Source organism: Vanrija albida, assembly GCF_041260175.1.
Source record: "Vanrija albida strain AlHP1 chromosome Unknown contig_4, whole genome shotgun sequence".
NCBI classification, from domain to species: domain Eukaryota; kingdom Fungi; phylum Basidiomycota; class Tremellomycetes; order Trichosporonales; family Trichosporonaceae; genus Vanrija; species Vanrija albida.
The window spans coordinates 1,651,798-1,675,149 of record NW_027191423.1 but is presented as its reverse complement, the minus strand read 5'-3'; the positions used below and the strand labels follow the sequence as shown (position 1 = coordinate 1,675,149).

The following is a 23,352-nucleotide window of genomic DNA, read 5'->3' as shown; positions in this document are numbered from 1 at the left end:
ACCCCTTGCGTTGCACCCATCCCCTGCTCCGACTCGACTGACACCCCCGCGGACCCCGACTTGGCAGGGCGGGCCGCCGCCCTGGTCGCCAGGTGGCATCCATCGTATGGTCTGGTGAGCGAAGAGCACATAACAAGAGGGCGTAGCATGCAGCGGTCACCACATAGCACTCTCTCACCCACTCACTCATCCACGAACTCGCCACAATGTCCTGGAGTGAGTGCCGCCCCCGCTGGGTGAACTTTCCACCCGCTGACCCCGACGCTAGACGAACGCCGCGGCACAAAGGCCTTCACCCTCTTCCTCATCCTCGGGTTCGTCGTCCAGCTCGTCGGCGCAATCGTCCTCTACATCCGCAGCAAGATCGTCACGGTCCACTTTGACGGGTACGCGCGCGTGTCGTACGTGCCCGTCGTGTATGTCGCGCTGGCGGGTGTGGGCACCTTGATCCAGTTTGCCGGCACTGGGTTTATTGCGTGAGTCGGCTGGACCGGCCGAGGCAAGGTCCACCGGGGTATAGCTGACCCCCCCAGCGGCTGGACAAACACGTCCAAGCTCCTCCTCGTCATCGCCTTCTACTGCCTCACCAACATCGGCGTCACTATCCTCCCGCGCTGGCTGTGGGTCCCTCCTTTGGCCGCCACTAACCCCAGGTCCATCGTCTTCGTCGCGGTCCAGTCGGCCGCCATGGCGCTCTACGCGTACACGTACAACCCCGACGTCTAGTCGGCTGCAGTCATCCCCGGACAATCGCGGGCCTGCCAGCCCGCCACTATATAGCACGATGCATCTTGTCGGCCGCAGCCTCCTGCGCCTACTTCCCCTGGTCCCACTCGCGCACGCCCCCGCGCGCAGTGTACTCCATGTCCATGACGCCCTTCTCCTCTGGCCTCGCGCGCGCCAGCTCGCGCTGCTGCCGCGCCCAGGCCGAGCCCTCGTCCCGGGCCTTCGGGCCGGGCTCGGGCGACGCCGACAACCTCGGCGAGTTCTTGCGCCTCTGAGCCGTCAGCTTTTGCCACACGCAGCGACCCACCTTCTTCCCCCGGTCCTTGAGCACCGCGAGCATGTTGTCCCACCCCACGGCCGTCACCAGCCCCGCCTTCGGCACCTCGCCGACGTCGAGCGCTGGGTCGTAGCTCTTCTTGAAGTACTTGTCCATGCGGGAGATGGGGGAGGCGGGCGGCGAGAGGTCGGGTGGCGGCGGCGGCGAGGCCGACGGCGAGCGGCGGGTGCGTCGAGGGGGAGAGTCTGAGCGGTCGCGCCGGCGCCTGGGGGGCGACGACGAGTCGTCACGCCGCCGCTTCTCCTTGCCTCGGCGGTCCTCGTCCCGCTCCCGCCGTCTCCGCCGCTCGCTGTCGTCGTCCCGTCGCCGTCCGCCATCCTCGCGCCGCCGCCGGTCCCGCTCGTCGTCGGACCCGTCCCTCCTGCTTGAGCGCTTGCCGCGCCGGTCGTCGTCGCTGTCGTCGCGTCTCCGCCGCCTGTCGTCGCTATCGTCGCGCCTCCGCCGCCGGTCGTCGTCCGAGTCGTCGCGCCTCCGCCGCCGGTCGTCGTCCGAGTCGTCGCGCCGCGTGCGTCGGTCGTCGCGGTCCCGCCTCCGGTCATCGTCGCGGTCCCTCCGGCGATCATCGCCCCGTCTCCTGTCATCACGCTCCCTCTCGCGGCTCCGCTCCCGGCTCCTCTCCCGCTCCCTCCGCTCACCGCGCCCCGACTCCCTCCTATCCCTCGCCTCATCGCCGTCGCCCGCGCCCCTCCCGCGGTCCTCCCGGCGGCTCGCGTCCCGCCCCACGCTGCGCAGCGCGCCGCCGAACAGTCTGCTCGCCGCCGAGCCGGGTGTCGCCCGCCTAGACGACGACGCGGCCGGCTCGCGTGCGCGCCGCGCATCCCGCGCCGACTCGGCCTGCTGGCGCAGCAGGGCAGTGTTGTGCCCGTCGACATTGCGGATGATGCTTGCGAGGAAGCGCTTGTTCGGCTTTGGCAGCGACGGGTCGGGCCTGCAGTGTCAGCTTCAAGCAAAGAATTCACAAGCTCACGAGTCGCGCCCGCTCGACCCCGAGCCGAGGAAGGCGCCGAGGCCGAGCTCCGACCACTTTGCGTCGTTGGCCTTGGCCTCTGCCGCGAGCAGCTTTGCGACGTGCGCGTCGAGGTCGGCGTCCGAGATGTCCGAGGATACCGACGCCGCGGCGCGGATGAGGTTGTTGACGACGTTGTTGACTGGCATGGTGGTGCAGTCGTCGTTGGATGCCGACAATAACAAAGTGGGTCAGTCGACCCAGTCCATCGTCCATCATCTCATCAGCCACGCGACGACGGCGGGCCGGCGGGTCCAAACTTGCCACGTGTCCACACCCCCTCCCTATCCAGCCCCCTCTTTTAGTCACGTGTCGGATCCTTCCTTCTGACCACGACGCGTTTCCAACATGGTCCATGCTTTGTGAACTTGGCCACAACGACACTTCGACGACATTCCAACATCCTCCCATCTCACCCACATCTATTCTAAAAGCTCGACGCAGCAGCACAAACACATCGTCGGCATACGGGAACCGCATAGATCGAATCAAGTTTACTTTTAGCCCCTAATCCAACCCCCGCGACGCTCGAACAATGTCGTCAAGTCTCGAGCTCATCAACCCCCGCGCAGAGAGCGTCAGGCGGACGCAGGCGCTGCAGGTCAACACTGTGCGTTCAGCTACGGACGGTCTTGGATTACAGCTAACGCCCGCAGGCTGGTGCCGTCGGTCTTGCCAACGTCGTCAAGAGCAACCTTGGTGAGTCACGCACCGACTTTATTTGCGTCGTGTCGTGCTGACACGTTCCAGGTCCCCGTGGTACCATCAAGATGCTCGTCGACGGCTCGGGTCAGATTAAGATGACCAAGGTTTGTGGCACTATCACAAGGTGTGGGATTAGCGCTGACAGTCGACCAGGACGGCAAGGTCCTCCTTTCGGAGATGCAGATCCAGGTGCGTTGATTCATGTCGTGGGCCCAACGCTGACTCTCCAGAACCCCACCGCTGCCATGATCGCGCGTACTGCCGTCGCTCAGGACGAGCAGGTCGGTGACGGCACCACCTCGGTCGTCCTCCTCGTCGGCGAGCTCCTCAAGCAGGCCGACCGCTACATCTCGGAGGGTGTCCACCCCCGTGTCATCGGCGAGGGCTTTGACCTCGCGAAGAAGGAGGCGCTGTCGGTGTGTTTTGCCACACGAGACCCAGAACATCACTAACCCGCTCCAGTTCCTCGACTCGTTCAAGCTCAACGTCCCCCTTGACCGTGCCAACCTCATCCAGGTTGCCCACACCTCGCTCTCGACCAAGCTCCACGCCAAGCTCGCTCAGAAGCTCTCGGCTGACGCCGTCGACGCCGTCCTCGCCATCCAGCCCCCCGTCCCTCCCGCCGACGCTACCGGCGTCGCTGCCCACCGCGAGCCCATCGACCTGCACATGATTGAGATCATGAAGATGCAGCACCGCACCGACACCGACACCCAGCTCGTCCGCGGTCTCGTCATGGACCACGGTGCCCGCCACCCCGACATGCCCAAGCGTGTCGAGAACGCCTACATCCTGACGCTCAACGTGTCGCTGGAGTACGAGAAGACGTGAGTTGAGGGTTTCTTAAGACCGACCAGCCAACTGACATCTCAGCGAGGTCAACTCTGGCTTCTTCTACTCGTCCGCCGAGCAGCGCTCCAAGCTCGTCGAGTCGGAGCGCCGTTTCGTCGACGACAAGCTGAGGAAGATTGTCGAGTTCAAGAACCACGTCTGCGACGTCGCTGTTGGCTCGGACGAGAAGCCCAAGGGCTTTGTCATCATCAACCAGAAGGGTATCGACCCCATGTCTCTGGACGTTCTCGCCAAGAACGGCATCCTCGCTCTCCGTCGCGCCAAGAGGCGAAACATGGAGCGTCTCCAGCTTGCGTGCGGTGGTGTTGCCCAGAACTCGGTCGACGACCTCACCCCCGATGTTCTTGGTTGGGCCGGTTTGGTGTACGAGCACACGCTCGGCGAGGAGAAGTACACCTTCGTCGAGGAGGTCGAGCACCCCAAGAGTGTTACCATGCTCATCAAGGGTGAGATGTGCATTGTGACGCAGCTGACATCCCAGGCCCCAACGCCCACACAATGACCCAGATCCAGGATGCCCTCCGTGACGGCTTCCGTGCCGTCAAGAACGCCATCGAGGACAACGCCCTCATCCCCGGTGCTGGTGCCTTTGAGGTTGCCGCCTCTGCCCACCTCCAGACTGCCCTCAAGGCCAAGGCCAAGGGCCGTGCCAAGCTCGGTGTGCTTGCGTTCGCCGAGGCTCTCCTCATCATTCCCAAGACTCTTGCTGCCAACGGTGGCTTTGACGTCCAGGACGCGATTGTTGGACTGCAGCAGGAGGCCGAGGAGACGGACGACCCCGTTGGTCTCGACCTGCGCTCCGGCGAGCCCATGAACCCTGTCACCGAGGGTGTCTGGGACAACTACCGCGTCAAGAGGCAGATGCTGCACTCTAGCTCTGTCATTGCTGTCAACCTCCTCGGTACCGACGAGATTCTCCGTGCTGGCCGGTCTTCGTGAGTCGCCCTCTCCTCCTCCCCGTCACACAGCCGCTGACCCTTCGTGACACACAGTTTGAAGCCTGATGCGCCTGGCCCCTAGACGATTCGTTTGTCCATGTATGATGAAGGGTAGAGGGATACTACATTCGAGAGCCGTATGCATTGCACGTAGAGCCATATGCCAAGAGGTGGCAAGTGGGAGGGTGCATTAAGGCCATCACGTGATGTGCGTCATCGGGCCGGCTGGTCCGCTGAATCTGGATTGGTGCTCCACCCCAGCCTGCCCCAGCCAGCGACGTCCATCAGCGAGCGACGAGTCGTTTGAGGTCCAGGCCGCCAAGCGTCGTCCGTCGGTCGGCCGTGCAAGACTTGCAACCTTCGTCACTCTATCACTCGCCCTTGCCACCGTAAAGACGTTGCGCAACACGCAGCGAGCGCTTGACAAGGACCGAGACATCACTCCTTGACCGGCGACTGCTGTTGCTTCGGTCTTGCTCATCTCATCGCACGCCTCGTCCACCACCTTACTCAATCCATTCGGTCATCGGCCTCCACCGAGGTCGTCTTCAAGTCCACCATCGCATCACACTTTGCTACATCTCACCACATCCTCGAGGTCAACCCAGGCACTCTCTCTGCCGCGGTAGAGCAAACATTGCCATCGACCGCAGCTCGCAAGTGCTAGCGCGCCGACTTTTCGCCAGCAGCCCACGTGCCGGCCATTCCTGCCGACGACGCCGCCGCCGCTGCCGCCTCCGCCGCCGCCTCCTCCGCCCCGACAGCCCAGCCTCGACGAAACTTTGCAGCCATGGCCTCGAGCGACGTCCGACAGCAGCAGGTGGGCTACGACTTTTCGAACCGTGCATCGCCGGCTACAACCCAGCGTGTGACCATCGCGACTGGCCCAGCGCCGAGCTCGTCGCGCCTACGCAGCCCGCAGCCGCCCTCCCCCCTCTCGCAAATGGCCGACACGAACGGCAGCAGCGACACGGTGGCCGCGCCCGCGCCCAAGAAGCAGGGCAAGAGCGTCAAGATCGCCGACGACGATGACAACACGCCCTGCTTCATCCACTCGCAGCTCGACAAACACGGCTCGCTCTCCGACTGGCTACGTAAGGGCGAGCACCACTTCTTCGGCTCCCCCCCAGTGGCGAGCAAGCCCAAGGCGCGCGAGGTCAACTTTGACGACGGGACCCAGGATGCCCCACTGCCGCCACCGCACTCGCGCTCACGCCGCGCCAACATCAAGCCGCTCACCCCCGCCCAGCCGGTGCAGCCCCGGCAGACGTCGCCGCCGTCGAGCGCAGTGAGCGAGTACGACTCGGACAAGTCGTCGCGGCTGGACAGCAGCGCCGTGTTCGAGGACGTGCTCGACAGCGACGAGGACGACGAGGAGGTGAGCTCGCTCACGCGCCAGCTCGCCGCCACGGCACAGGGCGTGCGTGAGGTCAGCAAGGAGCTCGGGCGCACGACGGTCCGCAGTCGGATCCAGAGCGTCCTGATCGTCACAAAGGCCCGCGACAACCGGCTTATCAAGCTCACACGCGAGCTCGCCCTGTACCTCATGGAGAATGGCAAGCCAAAGGTGCCGTACTCGACCGCGCCGTCGGCGGCGGCCTCGGCAAACTCGAGCACGACGGATTTGACCCGCCTCCCGCGCCAGGCCGAGTCGAGGAACAGAGGGATGATCGTCTATGTCGATGCCCAGTTGCGGCACTCGAAGCGTTTTGACGCCGCGGGCATGGAGACAGAGTACCCGCATTTGTTTGAGCCGGTGGCCCGCCGTCGTGGGTCGTCAGCGTCGGCATCGACATGGAACCTGTCGTCGTCGATGAGCAACTCGGGGTACTTGTCGTCTACGAGCACCGATACAAACTACAGACGCAGGGAGGAAGGCCAGCTGCGCTACTGGACGGCTGAGATGTGCTCCAACTCGCCCCACCTGTTCGACTTTGTCGTCACGCTGGGTGGTGATGGCACGGTGCTGTTCACGTCGTGGCTATTGTGAGTGAGATGATGTGGGCGGATCTGACCCTTCCAGCCAGAAGATTGTGCCCCCCGTCCTGCCGTTCGCCCTTGGCTCCCTTGGCTTCTTGACAAACTTCGACTTTGCCAACTACCGACCGACGATGGACAGGGTCATCAACGAGGGCATCCGTGTCAACCTCCGCATGCGCTTCACCTGTGTCGTGTACCGTGCCGTCGAGCAGATCGAGGACAGGCCGTCAAAGGGCGGCAAGCGGCGGAACAAGGCGGTTCGCCGCCCTGGTGGCGACATTCTCGTTCAGCAGGTCGACAGGGACGGTTGGGACGCGCTCGAGGACCCCTCGGATACCAAGCTGTCATCGCAGAAGGGAAAGCACAAGGAGATCATGTGCTACACTACGCGCGCCGTCGAGCAGTTTGAGGTGTTGAATGACTTGGTAGTGGACCGTGGACCCAGTCCATTCGTTTCGCTTCTGGAGGTGTTTGGTGAGTGGCGCGGGGCGTTCGGGCGAGTGTGTGCTGACCCACACAGGTGATGACCACCACCTTACTACCGTCCAAGCCGACGGCCTGACTGTGTCGACGCCCACTGGCTCCACGGCCTACTCGCTGTCTGCAGGTGGATCGCTCGTCCACCCGCAGATCCCGGCCATCCTTCTCACGCCAATCTGCCCCCACACGCTGTCGTTCCGCCCGATGCTTCTGCCCGACAGCATGGAGCTGAGAATCTGTGTCCCTTACAACTCGCGCTCCACCGCCTGGGCAAGCTTTGACGGCCGTGGTCGTGTCGAGCTGAAGCGTGAGTTGCGTTAGTATCACCAACACTGACTGTTGCAGAGGGCGACCATATCAAGATCACTGCCTCAAGGTACCCGTTCCCGACCGTGTGTGCCGACAAGCAGTCGACAGATTGGTTCAGATCAATCTCGCGCACCCTCAAGTGGAACGAGCGCGAGAAGCAAAAGTCATTTGTGGTCGTCGAGGAGGACCACAGGTCTGGAGCCAAGCCCCTCAGGCCTCGAGACCAGGGCACCAGCAGCAGCGACGACCGGAGTCACACCGAGGGAGAAGACGAGACAGACACGGAGGACGAGTTTGACATTGATGAGTAGGTGGCAGTAAACGTTCGTGGCGCTGACTCTGCAGCGTGTCTGGCGGCGAGACGCCTCCACTCCCGACGCAAAAGTCTTCAACTTCGCTTCCGACGATCAGCCGCGTGCAGTCGCTCAAAGAGTCGAACAGGGACAAGGCCGACGCGTTGAAGAGCGGCGTCCAATCGCCCAGCCGGTTTGCCTCGGCTTACGATGGCCCGCCACCGCTATCCAAGCGACACTTGCTTGAGAAGCTGGCCAATGTGGAGCGTCAACTTGCGCAAGCAGATCTGCATGACGAGCTCGATGACCCCAACGATCATTTGGGCCCACTGCCCGGGACAGAGAGTGACGGCACGTTGAGTGGCCCTGACAACTTGGACCACAAATCTCGCCCTCGGACTCGACGGGCCGATTCCGACTTTGATGATGTGCGCACCCCGAGGCAGGGGAGATCGCGATCACGATCGCGCGTGCGTGCAGCGAGCAAGACACGCGGCGAGTCACCCAGCGTGCAGCGTCGTCCGTCGGCATTTGCGTTCTTTGGTGTGAGTGTGCCATGTGCCGTGACAGGACATGGACGCAAGCGAGACGCCAACTGACGTAACACAGAATGACTCTCAGTCGGAGCTGAGCGACCACTCTGATTAAGGGCTGCGCAAGCACGCGTACTTTATCGCGCATCCATCACTGTCTAGCGAGAATCCAATCATATTGCATGAGTGCCTATGTATGTGCCTGCTTGCCCGGGCTTGTGTGGGCGCGCAGAGAGGCAGCGGCCAGTCGAATGTAATTTACAATGTGCTGTGTATGGAGAATGTGGGAAGAAGGTTTGGAGCGTCGCAGTCGCGGGCCATCAGGCACCGACCGTGGCGTGGATCACAACGTTAACGGGTTGGTGTCCGTCGGAGCGCGCTCATGTTGGCGGCGGCCGCGATGCAAGGGTGTGTGTCTGTCGGCCACGCATCAGCGGGCTGGGTCTCCGTCGTGGGTGTACGGGCTCTATCGTGCTTTGGCTGCGGTCGCCATTCCAGGCCCCAGGCCGCCCGGGAACAGGCGTGAGACATAACTTTGTTCGGCCCAGTGGACGAAAACCGGCCCACTGGGCCGCCTGCTGCATCGGCCAGCGCACCTAGTCGCGCAGCTACCACACGGTCGAGCCAGACGATGTGGTGATGGGCTCGTGCATTCCTCCGAGGAGGCAGAGACGCGCGGCCTCGAGCCGCCGGATCGGAGCAAGCAAAACTGCCACCGAGCTGCGCGGAGAGACGACCGCGCGAATGGACGGGCGTGTCAGAGTCCAGAAGGCCGCAGTGTTTGTCGGCTCTGGCTGAACCAGTGCGCCAAATGTCCCAACCCAGCAAACGAGGACCCCTACGCCGGAACAGTGACGAGAGGCGGGTGCGGCGTGCTTGCGGTGCGGTGCATCCTCGTCAGTGTTTGTACAGTGACCGACCCGCGCATACACCGATGCCAAGAAGCGGGACGGGCCAAAGTGGGTAACGTCAGCGCGGCAGCGCGAGGGCCGCTGCCCACTCTGTACCTCGAACCGAGCCGCCGGGGAGCGTCAGAGACGTGGGCTAAAGCCCTCTTGGCAGCGCCGCCGAATCTGGAACGGCACGTAACATGCTCTCCCTGGGCCACCTCTCGTCACCGAACCAGACTAGTGGGTAACTCCAGCGGCAGGCAGCGGGTTTAGGACGTAAGATGGTGCTATGGACGGGACGTTGATGGAGGACTGGGCGGCGCAGATTTTTCTTCGGAGACGTGTGTCTTGCCGGCTGGTGCTGCCGATCCATTCCCAGCGGGCCGGGGGTGGGCGGCCGGTGGCCGTGCTGCCTGCCCGGGGAGGGAGCATGCATGCGCCGTGCGTGTGCGCGTTCTCATGACGAGCGAGTGGCGAGCCGCTGCTGTTGCTCAAGCACCCAGGCCTGTGGTACCTCCACGATCAATTACCGTACTGGGATTCGTACGCGCAATCAACCTGCGCTCCTGACCAGACCTGGCGCCCAGCTCCTGTCCACCCCCTTGGCTTGACGTCCACCCCCCGTGGCTTGATCTGCGACGCTGCGCGGCGCGCGGCAGTAAGCACCAGCCGAGTAACACTACGCCGGGTCGCCCAGGCCCCAGGGCGGCCATGATGCTTGCGGTGGATTGCGGTGGATCGAATAGTCACATTGCCTGCGCAGGGTACCGACATGCCGAGAAGCAGAGCCTCCCCGCGCGGGCAGTGGAGCGGCGCTGTGGCGCAAAGTTTCAGCGACGACGCGCGCGCAGAGCGAGCAGCTCAAGACTGTACCTGGGCCGCGGGTAAACCCACCCTGAGGTCGCGTGCGGCCTCCTCCCTGGCCAGGATTCGGCTCGGACGAGGTTCGTACCGTGACAGCAGCACACGGTTTCCTCGCAAAGGGTCGCGTCCCGTCTGTCTGACCAGGGCCAGATGCGCGGAGCGAGGTGGTGTTCTCGACGAGCCCCTGCCTGCGTGCTTGGAAGAGCCGGAGTCGGTGGGGACTGGGAACGGAACAACGTTCGTCGGCTGGCTGGGCTGCTCGAGGCGGGCAGTTAAGAAGCAGACAAGACGAGGACGTACGCCTCGTTCCCCATCCCCCACCCCCCTCTCCTCCGGCTGACGAACGACTCTACATTGTCGACGTCCTCATTCTCCTTCACCCTCCCTCCCCCCTCCAAAACCCGCCATGCTCTTCTCCAACCTCGCCGTGGCGCTCCTCGCCGCCGTGCCCGCCCTCGCGACCTTCCCCAAGCCCGTCCCCGTGTGCGGCACCAAGACCCAGACTGTTGGAGGTACCAAGTGAGTCGAGCGCCGAGCGGCCTCGCTGCGAGGCTGCGGAGCTGCCAAGTGGCAGGCTGCCCGCCTTGCGTCGCCGCGCCCCCCACCCCAGCCCCCACTAACAACCCCAGGTGGGCCACCATCACCCCTCCCCCCGTCACCGTCACCCGCTCTATCGCGCAGGCGTGCTACGCCACCACGACGTCGACGTGCACCAACTACTACTACTCGACCAACTGGCTGACTGTGGTGAGTGTTTGCTTCTGGCCGAGTGCTGTGGCGCCACACCGCGGCGCCGCGTCGTCAAGTGGCGTTTATGCTTCCTTGACAACGCCACTCTTCTTCCTCCCCAAGACCCCCGCTCACGCCCCCAGACCCGCACCCAGCAGAACTGCGTCACCCTCACCCTCCGCCCCACGGCCACCGTCACCAAGTGGCTCGGCACCGTCACCCGCACGTGCTGCACCAACGGCTGGAAGCGCGACGACGGCTCGTGGCCCGAGCCGACCGACATCTCGCAGCTCACCAACGGCGACCGCTTCAAGCTCGGCCTCCCCCCCGCCGCTCAGGGCGGCGAGGAGAAGCGCTGGTGGTACCCCCCCAAGCCGGCCGGCCCCTCGTGCACCCCCACCACGACGTGCGTCACCGACTGGACCACCAAGACGACCACGGGCTGCGCCCAGACCCGCTACGCCACCAAGACCATCTGCTCGGCTACCAAGTGGGTCGTCGTCCCCTCGGCCACGACTGTCGTCCAGACCCGCACCGCGACCAAGACCCAGGTCGTCCAGGGCCCTCCCTCGACCATCACCAAGCAGCCCGTGCCTACCACCACCATCTGCCCCGGATACTACACGACCACCATCTCCAAGAAGTGCTGGTAAGCGCTGCTGCTTCCGCCTTCTTTTTGGTTTTCTCTTCCTTCTCCCGGACATTACTAGGTCGGCGACACGCCACGCCCATGGGGCTTATAGAACTCGCATAGCATAATCACACAAGCGCCAGCCAGCACGGACACTGCCCCTACACCCCTTCCAACGCCTGCTTGGTCAGCCGCGCCCCGGTCGAAGTGTTGCCGCCACAGAGCGCGACGCCTCCCGCCGCCCCGCCGACTTTGAGTTCGCTGTTGTACCGTTTTATAGAGTAGGATACTGGCCCTTGACCTGTATGACCACCCACGATGCATCTTCACGACGCTGGGACATGACGATGCGGGGGAGAAAGAGCGGGGAGGATGATGTGGGCGCGGCTATCGGGACGTGCACGGGACGCGGGAGACAGCACCACATGTTAGACCTCCCACGGCCCACCGCGTCATAGGGAACCAAACATTGCGGAGCTGGTTCTATGTACATTCTACGGCGTGTTCCATCTGTGCACTACAATGCTCTGCGTACAATCAGGGGTGCACTACAGTGCTCTGCGAAGTATAGTGCTCTGCGTAAGCGATGCGTTGGGCCAAGTTTCACAGCCTTCGGAGCGCGCGACGACGACGCTTCGTCGTCTCAGCACCCAATGCCACTCCGATTCATCGGTGCCACTAGCGCCGATGTCGACAATGTTGACCACATACCCCAGCCTCACAGAACAGCCCACCAGGCTCAACCTCTTATCACCGCCCCACTCACCCAGGCGCCCCGATCCGCAAAACGCATGCGACGGGTGCCGCGTCCGTCGGACAAAGGTGGGGGCGCCACACTGGTGTGGTGTTCGACCCGACGCACGTGTTCGTGTGACGGCCGCACCTCGGCCATCGAGTGCGGGTACACACTCGGGCATAAGCTGCACAGCATCGCGCTGGCCGCCAAGGCCGTGCTCGCGCCGCCTGATCCCCCGGTGCTGGCCGGCTCTATTGGGGACGTCGAGGCGTTCGCGGACGGGCTGCTCGCCGTCGCGGACCCACTTCGCTCCCAGACCACGGTGGCTCAAATGGGAGTAGTGCATAGATCTATGAAGTACCTAGACCCCGTTGACGCGCGTGAGACGCGCGTCCCGCCATGCGACGTCGGTGGGCTGCTGGAATCGTGCTTGGGAGGCGTACAGCCCTTCAGTGCGGTACGACAGGTCGGCTGGTGGTGTGGCTATCAGCTGGACAAAGAGGTGGGGAACCAGCTCTACCCACCGAGGACCCAGGTGAATCCGACCCTCTTGTGCGTTCTGGTAGGTTAGAGCCATACAAAGTGGCAACCTACCGAGGTCGTGCCGGTGGTCCTCGCCATCGACCGAGACGCCTGGCTAGACCCAGTCGTCGTACGCCGTGGGTAGGAACTGGGTAAGTGGTTCTCAACGGGTTCACTTACCAATCGTCAAAGGCCACAAGGGGCCGCCACGCGACTGGCGCGCAGCGAGGTCAAACCCTCAAAGAGAACATCTGAGAGTCACCTTGGGATGCAGTGATTACGGAAGCTGACTCATGAATCCGGCCGCCCATCGGGAGGATGCACGTCCCCGATCGTCGCCAAGCGCCCAATCTTGACCCCCGCGCCGACGGCCCATTCAACACGTCCGCGAGCGCCCCACCGGGCGAGTACAGCCCCACCGTGAGGCAGAGGGTGTACCGGCGCGTCGTGTGCGCCTTGACCATGGTGAGGACTGAGAGGTTAGCTGGATCTTAAGTTGCGACCTCGCCGTCGAACTGGTGGACCTGCGCCACCTTGATCACGGGCACGATGAGCGGCGAGGAAGTGCCCAGCGCGTGCTGGAACCACGGCTCCGCCTCGAGGGCCCCGGGGTGGGGGATTATTAGAGCTGCAGCTTCCATGCGCACCATTCTGGGGTATCAGCTGAGCTCCAAAGGTGAGATGGGGACAGCAGAAACACCAGTTGCGGGCACGCCTCGCGCGTCGGTTCGGGCCTTGAGCACCTCGTCAGCGTACGGTATGGCCTCCTTCTCCTTTCTGCGGGGTCAGTGGTGAACGCATGGAGGTCTCCGCACCACCCACATGTCGAGGAAGACCCGGAAGTCGAGCGCCTCGGCTTTGATGAGGTCGAGGAAGGTGGCGAGACTGAGTACGCCGTGCTCACTGGTCAGTTAGAAGAGTCGGAATTGCGCAACTGACGTGACGCGCCCATGCTCGTCCTTGAGTCGGCGCTGGCTGACCTCGGACCACGAGAGGGTGTCGACTCGCGGCGAGTACCCCTTGCCAGTAAACGGGCTGTAGATGTCTGAAGTGAGCTGCGCTCGGGGTCTCTTAGCTCACCTGGCCGCCGGTGGGCCTCTGCGACGTCCGTCACCCTCCCCAGTCGGCGATCAGGTACGAGGACTGCTGCGTCAGCTTCGAAATAGGGCCCGGAAGCTACCCACCCGGGACCTTGTCCGCCGTGAGGGGCACATCCACCTCGATGGAGACGAGGGCGAAGCGTGCAGCGTTGAGGACGGACGCCTTTCTCTGCGCAGGTTAGCTTCCTCAAGGAGGAGTTACCTGCGTTCTCGGGATGCCGTCCCACCGCAGCCCGCGGTGCCCGGAGAGGAAGACGTCGCCTGGAGCCGTAGCGCGGAAGGCGGCGAGGATCTGGCGCGTGTCGAGGCGGGTCGGGGCTGGCATTGTTGCGATAGAGGAAGACAGGAAGGAAAGAACGTTGCTGAACTGCTCTGGCGAGAGGAGACGGAATGGGGGGAAGGACGAGCTCTTATTCTCTTGTTCTTCCTTCCCCCTCCCCCTTTCCCTCGACCACGTTGGACGCCGAGTCGATAGCGGGGGAATGGTGGGATTGAGCGCTCCACTGATGTTCCACATCGAGGCTCGAATTCTCTCTTTCTCGGGCTGGAGACTTACCGCAGTCAAGCCGTCCCAAGTGAGCCACCGTCATCCACGTTCGCCACATTCCCCACGTTCCCCGCAACCCGCGCTATCGCGATAAATGTACCACAATCTTTCCGGCCGACGTCACGTTTCATCTTCCTCCTCCTCACCATCAGTACCATGTACTGAAACGTCTAGGATGTCGCCCAACAGTGGCACGTTCATTGTCTGCCATCTCGAAGACAGGGTACACATGTTGAATGCTGGCCTTGGCGTGTGTGCATACAAATACCCGCTGATGCCCTTCCTCGGGTCATCCACACGCCAGCACGATGAGCCACCACAAGAATGACGCCGCAGTAGCTGTCCTCCTCCGTGATGGCGCCCCGCAGTCGCCAGTCCTCAGCGCGAAGGAGGGTGACGACCTCGGTGAGCTGAATCGATGACGGCCGATAGCTGACGCCAGAATCGCCCCCACTCCACCACGGCGCCGACGACCTCCGCGCCGCTGTGGCGGCCGAGAAGTCCGAGAAGGACATGACGCTGTGGACCGCGCTGCGGGTGTACCGCGGCGCCGTCGGCTGGTCGATGGGCATCTCGCTCGCGCTAATCATGGAGGGTGGGTGGCGACAGAATGCTGAAGCTGACCGGGACAGGCTACGACCTTTCTCGTGGGTGACGCGTACCCACTTTGGCAGCTGACCCACCAGTGATCAACGCTTCCATCGCGACCCCCGCGTTCAGGAAGAAGTACGGCTACGGCGCCGGCGCCGGCGGGACCAAGGGATTTCAGCTCACGCCGGCGTGGCAGTCGGCCATCGGGCAGGCGCCGAGCGTCGGCGCGGTTCTGTGCGTCGGCTGTCGATTACTTTCGCAAGTTAGCTGACGCTCCAGTGGCATCCTCATCACGTCGTATTGCCAAGACAGGTGGGGATACCGGCGTACCCTCCAAGCCTGTCTTGTGCTCGTCACGGCCTTCATCTTCATTGTCTTCTTCGCGCCGTCGGTGGAGGTGTTCTTCATCGGCGAGTTTCTCCGCGGGTTTGCATGGGGCGCGTTCTCAACTGTGGGTGTGCTGTTTGGTGCTCATGAACTCAGCTCACCCCTCAGTCGGCCGTCTCGTACGCTACCGATGACCCCCATCAAGCTGCGCGCGTATCTCACGACGTGGGTTGCTGGTCTAGGAAGGCTCTAACCCGCCAGGTACATTCTCATGGCTCATTGGCCAGTTCATCGCCTCGATGGTCGTGTACGGCGTGACTCTGCCTCGGAGTGACGAGTGGGCTCCCAAGGTGGGTGCGTGCCTCCGGTCGAACTCACCCACCAGATCCCCTTCGTCGTGCGGTGGGTGTGGCCGCTGCCCATCTTCCTCATCGTGAGCTTTGCCCCCGAGTCGCCGGCTCCTAGTCCGCAAGGGCCGGCTGGCCGGGGCCGAGCGCGCCGTCGACCGTCTCGCGGGCGGGGTGGATGGCGTCTCGCCCTCTGAGACTGTCGCCATGATGGTAGGTGTCAACGTGCTCAGCGATCCACCTGACCCCAGGTGCGCACCAACGAGATCGAGAAGGAGACGACGGCCGGGACGAGCTACCTTGTGAGCTCCTGTCTCCGACACTTCAGCTCACACCCAGGAATGCTTCAAGCGCCCCACCCTCCGCCGCACCGAGATCGTGTGTCGGCTGGGGGTGTATCGTGTTTTCTGGGTCCTCTTTCGCGAGCCACCCCGAGTACTTCTTCCAGCAGGGTTGGTGCCATGTTTCGAGTCATGCTCACCAACACAGCGGGCATGACCACGTCCCAGGCGTTCGGGCTCACCATCGGGCTGCGCATGCTCGCGATGCTGGGCACGCTCGGCTCGTGGGTCGCCATGATTGTGCGTGCTGGGTGGGGCATGGCTGACAGCAGTACTTTGGCCGGCGGCAGCTGTACCTCTTCGGGCTGAGCGTCGACGGCATCATGTGGGTAACTGGAGCTGGATAATTCTGACCCATCAGACTCCTCGTCCGTATCCTCTCCGCCACCAGCCAGCACACGGCGTCCAAGTGAGCTCCTGCCTTGTCCGAAGCTGACGCCAGGTGGGCCCAAGGCGGCCTGATCATGGTCTGGGTGTTCGTCTGGGACCTCGCCGTCACCGTCATCGCGTACCCGATCGTCGGGGAGATGAGCTCGACGCGGCTCCGTGCTAAGTCGGTCGGCCTCGCGCGTATCTTCTACCAGTCGGCGATTGCTGCGGGCATCATCAACGCGTACTCGCTCAACCCGACGGCGTGGAACTGGAAGGGCAAGTCGGCGTTCCTCTGGGTCAGTTGCGTTGAGCTGCGCCTACAACAGAACTGACGCTGCAGCTCGGCACCTGCGTTTGCGCGCTCGTGTGGACGTACTTCCGCCTCCCGGAGGCCAAGGACCGCTCGTGGCGCGAGCTCGACATTTTGTTCGAGCGGCGCGTCCCGGCGCGCAAGTTCAAGACCACGGTCGTGGGCGAGCTGGAGGAGAAGTAGGCAGTGGCTATACATTAGGATTATAGGGGCGGTTAAGGCTGTATAGTTATAGGCAGTGTAGGGTGTACTAGAAGGAGTGATTATAGAAGCGCGGTTGTGGTTCTGCGTAGTGGTTCTGCAATGCAGTGCGCCGCTCAGGCGGCGATGCTCTCGACTGTCTTGTCGCGGCGGCCGAAGAAGGATCCGAGCGGGGACGCAAACGACGCATTGTACCACAGCTGGGCGGCGTAGAAGGCGGCCCAGAACACGGGGTACAGGGCGCGGAGGTAGTCGCGCCTATTGAGGCCGTAGGCCCAGTCGTCGCCGTACGCGATGAGGAAGATACACATGGCCCAAGACGCGACCGTAGCGAGGAAGGGGACGAGGTGCTTGGGCCTAGCGAGGAGGCGGAACTGGCGGCGGAAGGCGCACGTGAAGCCCGACTCGACGATGAAGCAGGGGATGCCGAGGACGATGGGGCAGGCTGCGGTCGTCAGCTGGCGTCCTGTCGAGCGGCTTACTGAGCCACATGGCCATCCCGACCTGGCGGTTGGTCCCCTCGAACCCCTCGTTCTGCGTGTACGCCAGGAGGCACAGCACAGTGCCGATGAAGCTGAGCGCCGCGGAGCCGCCCCAGATCCACCAGAACCCGTGCAGCCGGTCGCGGCGGCTCAGGCGCGCCGGGCGGTAGCTGCTCGGCTCGCCGGAGAAGTACTGCCTGTCGCTGAGGGCGACTGGGGTGAGCTAGCGGCGCTGGGGGGACAACGTACGGGCCAGGGCCTTTTCGGATGCGGGCATGGTGTCTAAGTGTGGTCGGTTTGTGGTGGCGGGGTCGATGGCGCTCGCCATGCTCGCTACTTATAGCGCCTGAGTTGCCCGATTTCAACGTCACGAGACTGAACCAAGTTGCCGTGCCAAGCAACTCGTCGCCCTGAAACAGCCGGCCAAAGCAGTGTTGCGGTGTTTCCCCTCGCCGCTGTCGTGAGCAAAACGCGTCATAAGCACAAAAAAAAAAAGTTTGTAGCCTCGGGTCGACTTGAGACAGCACTGCCTGCGAACTACTGCCGTTAGTCGCAGCTTGACGACGCCGACGCGCGCGACGTCGCAACGGCGCGTGCCGCCGTGCCTCGTTCGCCGGCGCAAGTCAGCCTCTCGCCACAATGGCGCACAGCTCGCGGCGCTCGCTGCCCGCCGCCCGCGGCCCGCCCGCGTGCCCGATACATCATACATAACACTACACTGCACTCGAGACGAGGTTCTTGACAGCCTAGCGGGGTTAGCTCGGCCCTGCTAGCGCCACCACGCCACCACGACTCACCGAACGCGCGTACGGGATATATGACAGCGAGTACCACGTCATTGCGCAGTATTCGATAATGACGAAGATGATGCACAGGAACGCCGGCTTGAGGAGGAAGGCCGACACGAACACCATGGCAAGCGCGAGGAACATGATAATCGTCGCGGCGATGCGCACGGGCTTGAACATGAGCTTGAGCTGGCGCCCAAAGCCGCTGCGGGGGTCAGTGGTGCTGCGGTGCTGCGGAGGCCACGTACATGAGGAAGCCGGTGCCGAGCAGACTGACAATCGCGCCGATTCCAAAGAGCACTGGGGGGTTAGTACGGGCCTGCTTCAACACCACCGCCTCCCCGCTACGCACTTGCAAATGCTCCTGCCAGGCCGATGATAAGGAAGACGGCACCGAGGATGGAGAGCAGAAAGCCGGCAGCGAAGCCTGCGTAGGTTAGCGGCGTTCTGCGGCGGTCTACCTACATCCGATAAAGGCGTACAGACGCTGCATGCGCGTCAGGCCGAGGTCGAACTGGGGCTTCTCCTGCAGAGTGTGAGCTGGGAGACTTTCGGCGGGTCAGCGCAACACCCACATTGTTGAAGATGCTCTCCTCGCTCTGGTTGTCCAGGTCTGGCGTGTCAGTCGTGGGTAGTCCATGAGGTTATGCTACCCACTGAACCACCCTTTAGGCATGCTGGGCAATGTCAGTCGCTGTAGCAACAAGTGTCTGTCGGTGTTGTCGTCGTCGGGTCGTTGTTGAAATCGAACGACGACGCGACGAAGAAGAGCCAAAGCGCACAGCGCGCAGCACGGCCAGGGTGGCCTTGGCGGGAAATATGGCCCCCACATGGCAGCCACGTGCGCCTGACTCACCTCTTTATCTCCCCCTCCCCCCTAAACATGTGGGCGGCACTTTTCGCCACCCCACACCGCTGTCGTGATTCAATTCCCATCCCCCCGCCGTTCCCTCCTCCACCTCATCCCTCCCGCCGTTCCTCCTCCTCCCCCCTCCCCCTCCCCATTCCCCACGGGCCCCATCCGACTAGCCAAAGTCGGCTTGCGGTCGCGTCAACATGGCAATGGTCAGCAAGGCAACCGCCTCGTTCACCTTTGACCTCGCGCCGCGCAGCCCGGCAGCGTGCCCCGCCGCAGCCATGGTCGCCGCGTTCGCCACCGACCCGACCGTGCCCCCCACGCTCGACTGCGCGCTGCTGGCCACGCCACTCCCGGCAGTAAACTACCTGTGCGAGGCGCGTCTCCGCCTGCTCTCGTCGCTGCGGAGCATCGGGATCGCGTGGAGCCTGTGGTGCGGGCGCTGCGGCGCCCTGCGCGAGGGGCAGGGCGGCGCCGAGCCCGGCATGAGCCTCAGTGGCGCCAACACGCCAAAGGGGGGCAATAGCAAAAAGCGGCCGGCGTCGGCGCTGCTCGACGAGCTGCCAAAGGACGAGTTTGAGCACGAGCTCCACGTCACGCTCGCTGCGCTTGCTCGCCCGCCGGCGCCGCCGGCCACCCCGCCAGCCCTCGCACCGCAGAGGAGGCGCAAGAACCCGCGCTGCACCGCCTGCGGAGAGAAGTTCCGGCGCCCGACTCCCACCCCGCCCCCGTTCGTGCCGGCGCGGACGGTGGCGCGGACGCGGCGCGCCTCGGCCCTCGCTGCAGAGGTGCAGGCTGCGCCGCCCAGCGTCCCGGTGGCGGCTCCCGCGGCGGATGACTCAGCCAGCGTCGACTCGCACGACCAGCGCACGGACGAGCTCGCTCAAGTGGCAGCTGCCAACGGCGACGCGCCTGGCGTAGCCCGCGCACCACCGCTCACGCGCACCCCGAGCCTAGCCCACCTCCCCACGTCGCACCCCGACACGCCGACGTACCCCAAGCCCCCGGTCGTGCCGCCGCCGGCGCCGAACGGCGCCAGCCCGACCGCGCAGCTGCCCATCTCGCCGCCCGCCAAGAAGCGCAAGATAAAAAAGTCGGGCCTCGCAAAGCTCCTCGCGCACAACGCCGCGCGCGAGGCGCAGAAGAGCGGCTCGGGCAGCTGGGGTCTCGGGTAGGCGCAGCCCGAGTAGTCGCGCGCGCCGCGGCTGTTGCGTATTGTCTCACAGGCGGCGCCACGGTGCCCACCACCGTCTTCGCTTCATCATCATTGGGCTTTGCGTATTGTATTTGTACCCCGCATCACTGTAGCACCTCCATCCACACCACACCACCCTGTTACCCCCTGTCACTAGATCCGCTCCGTCGCACCGACTCTGCCCTCCGTGGCCTCCTCTGGTTATCGTCTCGTCTCTGACTCTTTCACAATTTGTGGATAATCACGCCTATTCCCTCGTCCCCACCGCGTCGTGTAGAGAGGTTTAGCATGCATCGTATGGCACGGGCGGGGTGGGGCGAGTTGGTTCAATCCCCGGAAAGGCCAGCCGCATGGGGTGAGTTCTCGGTGAGTCACGTTCAGTCACCCCTTCACTCAACGCCCACACGTCAGTGGCACCATCCCATGTCAGTGGCACCACCACCAGCTGGCTACAATCCTGCATGGTGCATATGCTACGAAGCGTTCTCTCTTTTACTTGGTGTACTGCGATTGTCAGCGTTACGTTACTACCGCACGCCCGGCTCCAGCTCGCGCCTCGCTGCGCGCGCTGCTCGCCTTCCCAACTCACGTCGTAGAAGCCCTTGCCGTTCTTGCGGCCGAGGCGGCCCTCGCCAACGAGCTTGGACAACAGCTCGGGGGTCTCAACAAGGGTAGGGGGGAGGCCGGTCTCGCCGGCGTTCTTGTGCCAGCCCTCGGAGATGTACGACGTCGTGTCGAGGCCGACAAAGTCGAGGAGCTTGAAGGGGCCCATGGGGTAGCCGGCGCCGAGCTCCATGGCCGTGTCGACGTCCTCGGGGGTGGCCTCGCCACGCTCGACGAGGCGGATAGCCTCGAGCATGTAGGGGACGAGGAGACGGTTGACAATGAAGCCGGGCGTGTCCTTGCACGTGACGGGCTTCTTGCCCATCTTGATGGTGACGTCGCGGAGGGCCTCGTACGTCGACTGCGAGGTGGCGTCGGTGCGGATGATCTCGACGAGCTTCATGGCGGGGACGGGGTTGAAGAAGTGGAGACCGGCAAAGTTGGCCTGGCGCTCCTTGGAGGTCGCGTCGGCAATCTCGGTGATGGAGAGCGACGACGTGTTGGAGGCGAAGATGGCCGAGGGCCTGTAGCGGATGTCAGCGGCAGGTCGTGCGCCGAACAAGTCAGCACCACTCACTTGGCCTTCGTGTCGAGGAAGCCGAACAGGTCGCGCTTGATCTTGATGCTCTCGATGATGGCCTCGACGACGAGGTCCGAGTCGGCGACGGCCTTCTCGCTAACAACGTCAGCTAACCCCCTCCCCCGGCTCTGGCTCCAACTCACGCGTCGGTCGTCGTCGAGATGTTGGCGAGCACGTTCTTGGTGTAGCCCTCAATGTCGTCGGGCTGGGCCTTCTTCGCGACGCGCGCGAGCGACTTGGAGATGATGTTGAGGCCGTTCCTGCGCGTCAGTTCGTCCCACTATGCGTCTACCCACTCGAGCGCCTTGTCCGTCACGTCCGAGAGCACGACCTTGTAGCCGGCCTGGGCGCCGACCTGGGCGATGCCGGCGCCCATGAGGCCGGCGCCGAAGACGGTGACCGTCTTGACGTCCTTGGCGTCCGACGAGAGGTGGCGGTGGAGGGCGAGGACGCGCGAGCTGGCGGCGGCGCCGAGGACGGGGCGCGCGGTGCGGGCGAGGAGGGGGCGGGTGATGGCGAGCATGGTGCTGGGCTAGGCTTTTGGATGTGAGATGGGGACAAAGTCAAAGTCGAACCGACTTGGACTTGCACTCCACGCAGTCTAGTTTGACTTCGGCTAACACGCCAACCCAGCCGGTCGGGTGGTTGGTTTACGTAAGCCCTTTTTGCATGGCGCGTGCCGTGTTCAAGGCGAGGTAAGCGGGTCCGTTGACGGCCCCGTCGACGGATATAACGGACTTGCGGGCCACCACGGCGACGGACTATCTGGCGTGCATAATCCCGACGCTGTAAGGGCTGCTGTACTATGCATGGCGGCCACGCGACTCGGACAACGACCGGGATAAGGCATAAGGCAGCGGGCGATTATCAGGCCCTTGCCAGCGGTGTAAAGCAGGCGCCAACTGCCATTCGCGCGTCGCTGCCCGCCGCCATCTGCTCCCGCTTGCCTCGTATCTCCCGTATCTGGCCACTGTCGTCATGCGCTGGGTGGTGCAGCTCCATTCACTCATGACGTCCGACGAGACCGGGACACGAGGCGCGCCGTGCGGCAAGTGCCCACCAGCGCGCCGCTATCACTGAATAAAGGCGCCAGCCGAGTCTGTCGTTCTGCACCACCCACCACTCACCACAATGTCTGACCAGCCCGGCTTCATCTCGTCGCACCGCTACGGCAAGGACCTGGTGCGCGTCGCGCGCGTCGTGCGCGACAAGGTCGACGGCAAGGACGTGCACCACGTGATCGAGTACACTGTGCGAGGTGGGCCCCTTCCCCCTGCTGCCCCAGCTCACGCCTAGCCCTGCTCGACGGCGACATCGACGTGTCGTACACCAAGGCAGACAACTCGGTCGTCGTCCCAACCGACACAGTCAAGAACACGGTCAACTACTTCGCCAAGACGAGCCCGCACGTGCTCGACCCAGCCGCCTTCGCGCTCCACCTCGGCGCGCACTTCGTCACGCGCTACGACCACATCCACACGGCGTGGATCGACCTCACGACGCACAGGTGGAGCCGGATCGCCGTCAGCGGCGAGGAGCACAAGTGGAGCTTTGTGCGCGACGGGGACGAGAAGACGACCGTGTCCGTCGTGGTCGGGGGCGAGGTCGGCGCGCTCACGGCCGACCTCAAGCTCGGGCTCAAGGACCTGCTCGTGCTCAAGACGAGCGGGAGCGCCTTCGACAAGTTCTGGCGCGACGAGCTGACCACGCTCGTTGGTGCGTTTTCCTGCCTGGAACTAGCTAACCCCCAGAGGTGAAGGACCGCCTCTTCTCCACGAGCGTAGCGGCCACCGCGTCGATCCCGCTCCCGCCCAACACGCCGCTCACGCCCGACAGCGTCGGCGAGATCGCCAAGGCGCTCGACTTTCCCGCCATCAGCAAGGCCATCAGGCGCGACACGCTCGAGGTCTTCGCGACAGACGAGAGCGCCAGCGTCCAGGCCACGCTGTACAACACGGCGCAGCGCGTGCTCGTCTCGTGCCCGGCCGTCAAAGACATCCACTACTCCCTCCCGAACAAGCATTACATCCCCGTCAACCTGAGCGCGTTTGGGCTCGACAATGGGCTCGGGTACGAGGGCGGCGCTGAGGTGTTCTACCCCGCGCCGGACCCCAGTGGCCTGATCGAGGCGACTGTTTCGAGGAAGTAGGGGCGTGGGGCGCATGTATTTCATTGATTGGA

The 23,352-nt window shown here is 63.9% G+C and overlaps 12 protein-coding genes across 12 annotated transcripts; 7 read left to right on the top strand and 5 right to left on the bottom strand.

Moving 5' to 3' along the window:
- Positions 1-206: 206 nt before the first annotated feature.
- Q8F55_005372 (uncharacterized protein) lies at positions 207-726 on the top strand (the record flags this gene model as incomplete). The annotated part of the gene is made up of 3 exons (XM_069353861.1): positions 207-216; positions 269-476; positions 534-726. 3 exons carry the CDS (start codon positions 207-209, stop codon positions 724-726), a joined length of 411 nt encoding a protein of 136 aa, XP_069208503.1.
- An 88-nt stretch (positions 727-814) lies between these two features.
- Positions 815-2,218, bottom strand: Q8F55_005371 (uncharacterized protein; the record flags this gene model as incomplete). The annotated part of the gene is made up of 3 exons (XM_069353860.1): positions 815-997; positions 1,034-1,991; positions 2,031-2,218. 3 exons carry the CDS (start codon positions 2,216-2,218, stop codon positions 815-817), a joined length of 1,329 nt encoding a protein of 442 aa, XP_069208502.1.
- A 386-nt stretch (positions 2,219-2,604) lies between these two features.
- On the top strand, positions 2,605-4,646 carry CCT6 (T-complex protein 1 subunit zeta; the record flags this gene model as incomplete). The annotated part of the gene is made up of 9 exons (XM_069353859.1): positions 2,605-2,679; positions 2,726-2,768; positions 2,820-2,878; positions 2,928-2,963; positions 3,005-3,190; positions 3,237-3,601; positions 3,648-4,072; positions 4,108-4,561; positions 4,619-4,646. The coding sequence occupies 9 exons, from the start codon at positions 2,605-2,607 to the stop codon at positions 4,644-4,646; spliced, it is 1,671 nt and encodes a 556-aa protein (XP_069208501.1).
- Positions 4,647-5,354: 708 nt separating this feature from the next.
- On the top strand, positions 5,355-8,274 carry Q8F55_005369 (uncharacterized protein; the record flags this gene model as incomplete). Its single annotated transcript, XM_069353858.1, has 6 exons — positions 5,355-6,550; positions 6,588-7,018; positions 7,065-7,331; positions 7,370-7,640; positions 7,679-8,171; positions 8,236-8,274. The coding sequence occupies 6 exons, from the start codon at positions 5,355-5,357 to the stop codon at positions 8,272-8,274; spliced, it is 2,697 nt and encodes an 898-aa protein (XP_069208500.1).
- Positions 8,275-10,319: 2,045 nt separating this feature from the next.
- Q8F55_005368 (uncharacterized protein) lies at positions 10,320-11,295 on the top strand (the record flags this gene model as incomplete). Its single annotated transcript, XM_069353857.1, has 3 exons — positions 10,320-10,432; positions 10,543-10,660; positions 10,786-11,295. 3 exons carry the CDS (start codon positions 10,320-10,322, stop codon positions 11,293-11,295), a joined length of 741 nt encoding a protein of 246 aa, XP_069208499.1.
- Positions 11,296-12,370: 1,075 nt separating this feature from the next.
- Positions 12,371-12,630, bottom strand: Q8F55_005367 (uncharacterized protein; the record flags this gene model as incomplete). The annotated part of the gene is made up of 3 exons (XM_069353856.1): positions 12,371-12,480; positions 12,534-12,558; positions 12,604-12,630. The coding sequence occupies 3 exons, from the start codon at positions 12,628-12,630 to the stop codon at positions 12,371-12,373; spliced, it is 162 nt and encodes a 53-aa protein (XP_069208498.1).
- Positions 12,631-13,022: 392 nt separating this feature from the next.
- glpQ1 (glycerophosphoryl diester phosphodiesterase) lies at positions 13,023-13,956 on the bottom strand (the record flags this gene model as incomplete). The annotated part of the gene is made up of 7 exons (XM_069353855.1): positions 13,023-13,182; positions 13,288-13,308; positions 13,354-13,434; positions 13,471-13,586; positions 13,646-13,674; positions 13,716-13,800; positions 13,834-13,956. 7 exons carry the CDS (start codon positions 13,954-13,956, stop codon positions 13,023-13,025), a joined length of 615 nt encoding a protein of 204 aa, XP_069208497.1.
- A 530-nt stretch (positions 13,957-14,486) lies between these two features.
- Q8F55_005365 (uncharacterized protein) lies at positions 14,487-16,649 on the top strand (the record flags this gene model as incomplete). Its single annotated transcript, XM_069353854.1, has 15 exons — positions 14,487-14,583; positions 14,621-14,773; positions 14,811-14,825; positions 14,865-15,003; positions 15,049-15,220; positions 15,265-15,321; positions 15,384-15,450; positions 15,562-15,656; positions 15,695-15,745; positions 15,783-15,821; positions 15,953-16,024; positions 16,057-16,109; positions 16,146-16,193; positions 16,227-16,452; positions 16,497-16,649. The coding sequence occupies 15 exons, from the start codon at positions 14,487-14,489 to the stop codon at positions 16,647-16,649; spliced, it is 1,437 nt and encodes a 478-aa protein (XP_069208496.1).
- Positions 16,650-16,783: 134 nt separating this feature from the next.
- On the bottom strand, positions 16,784-18,613 carry Q8F55_005364 (uncharacterized protein; the record flags this gene model as incomplete). The annotated part of the gene is made up of 9 exons (XM_069353853.1): positions 16,784-17,112; positions 17,150-17,362; positions 17,874-17,895; positions 17,947-18,142; positions 18,186-18,237; positions 18,290-18,364; positions 18,403-18,463; positions 18,513-18,550; positions 18,595-18,613. The coding sequence occupies 9 exons, from the start codon at positions 18,611-18,613 to the stop codon at positions 16,784-16,786; spliced, it is 1,005 nt and encodes a 334-aa protein (XP_069208495.1).
- A 380-nt stretch (positions 18,614-18,993) lies between these two features.
- On the top strand, positions 18,994-19,968 carry Q8F55_005363 (uncharacterized protein; the record flags this gene model as incomplete). The annotated part of the gene is made up of 1 exon (XM_069353852.1): positions 18,994-19,968. One exon carries the CDS (start codon positions 18,994-18,996, stop codon positions 19,966-19,968), a length of 975 nt encoding a protein of 324 aa, XP_069208494.1.
- Positions 19,969-20,480: 512 nt separating this feature from the next.
- Positions 20,481-21,694, bottom strand: Q8F55_005362 (uncharacterized protein; the record flags this gene model as incomplete). The annotated part of the gene is made up of 5 exons (XM_069353851.1): positions 20,481-20,492; positions 20,578-21,115; positions 21,169-21,267; positions 21,315-21,431; positions 21,468-21,694. 5 exons carry the CDS (start codon positions 21,692-21,694, stop codon positions 20,481-20,483), a joined length of 993 nt encoding a protein of 330 aa, XP_069208493.1.
- Positions 21,695-22,302: 608 nt separating this feature from the next.
- Q8F55_005361 (uncharacterized protein) lies at positions 22,303-23,320 on the top strand (the record flags this gene model as incomplete). Its single annotated transcript, XM_069353850.1, has 3 exons — positions 22,303-22,429; positions 22,468-22,887; positions 22,923-23,320. 3 exons carry the CDS (start codon positions 22,303-22,305, stop codon positions 23,318-23,320), a joined length of 945 nt encoding a protein of 314 aa, XP_069208492.1.
- Between the last annotated feature and the right edge of the window lie 32 nt (positions 23,321-23,352).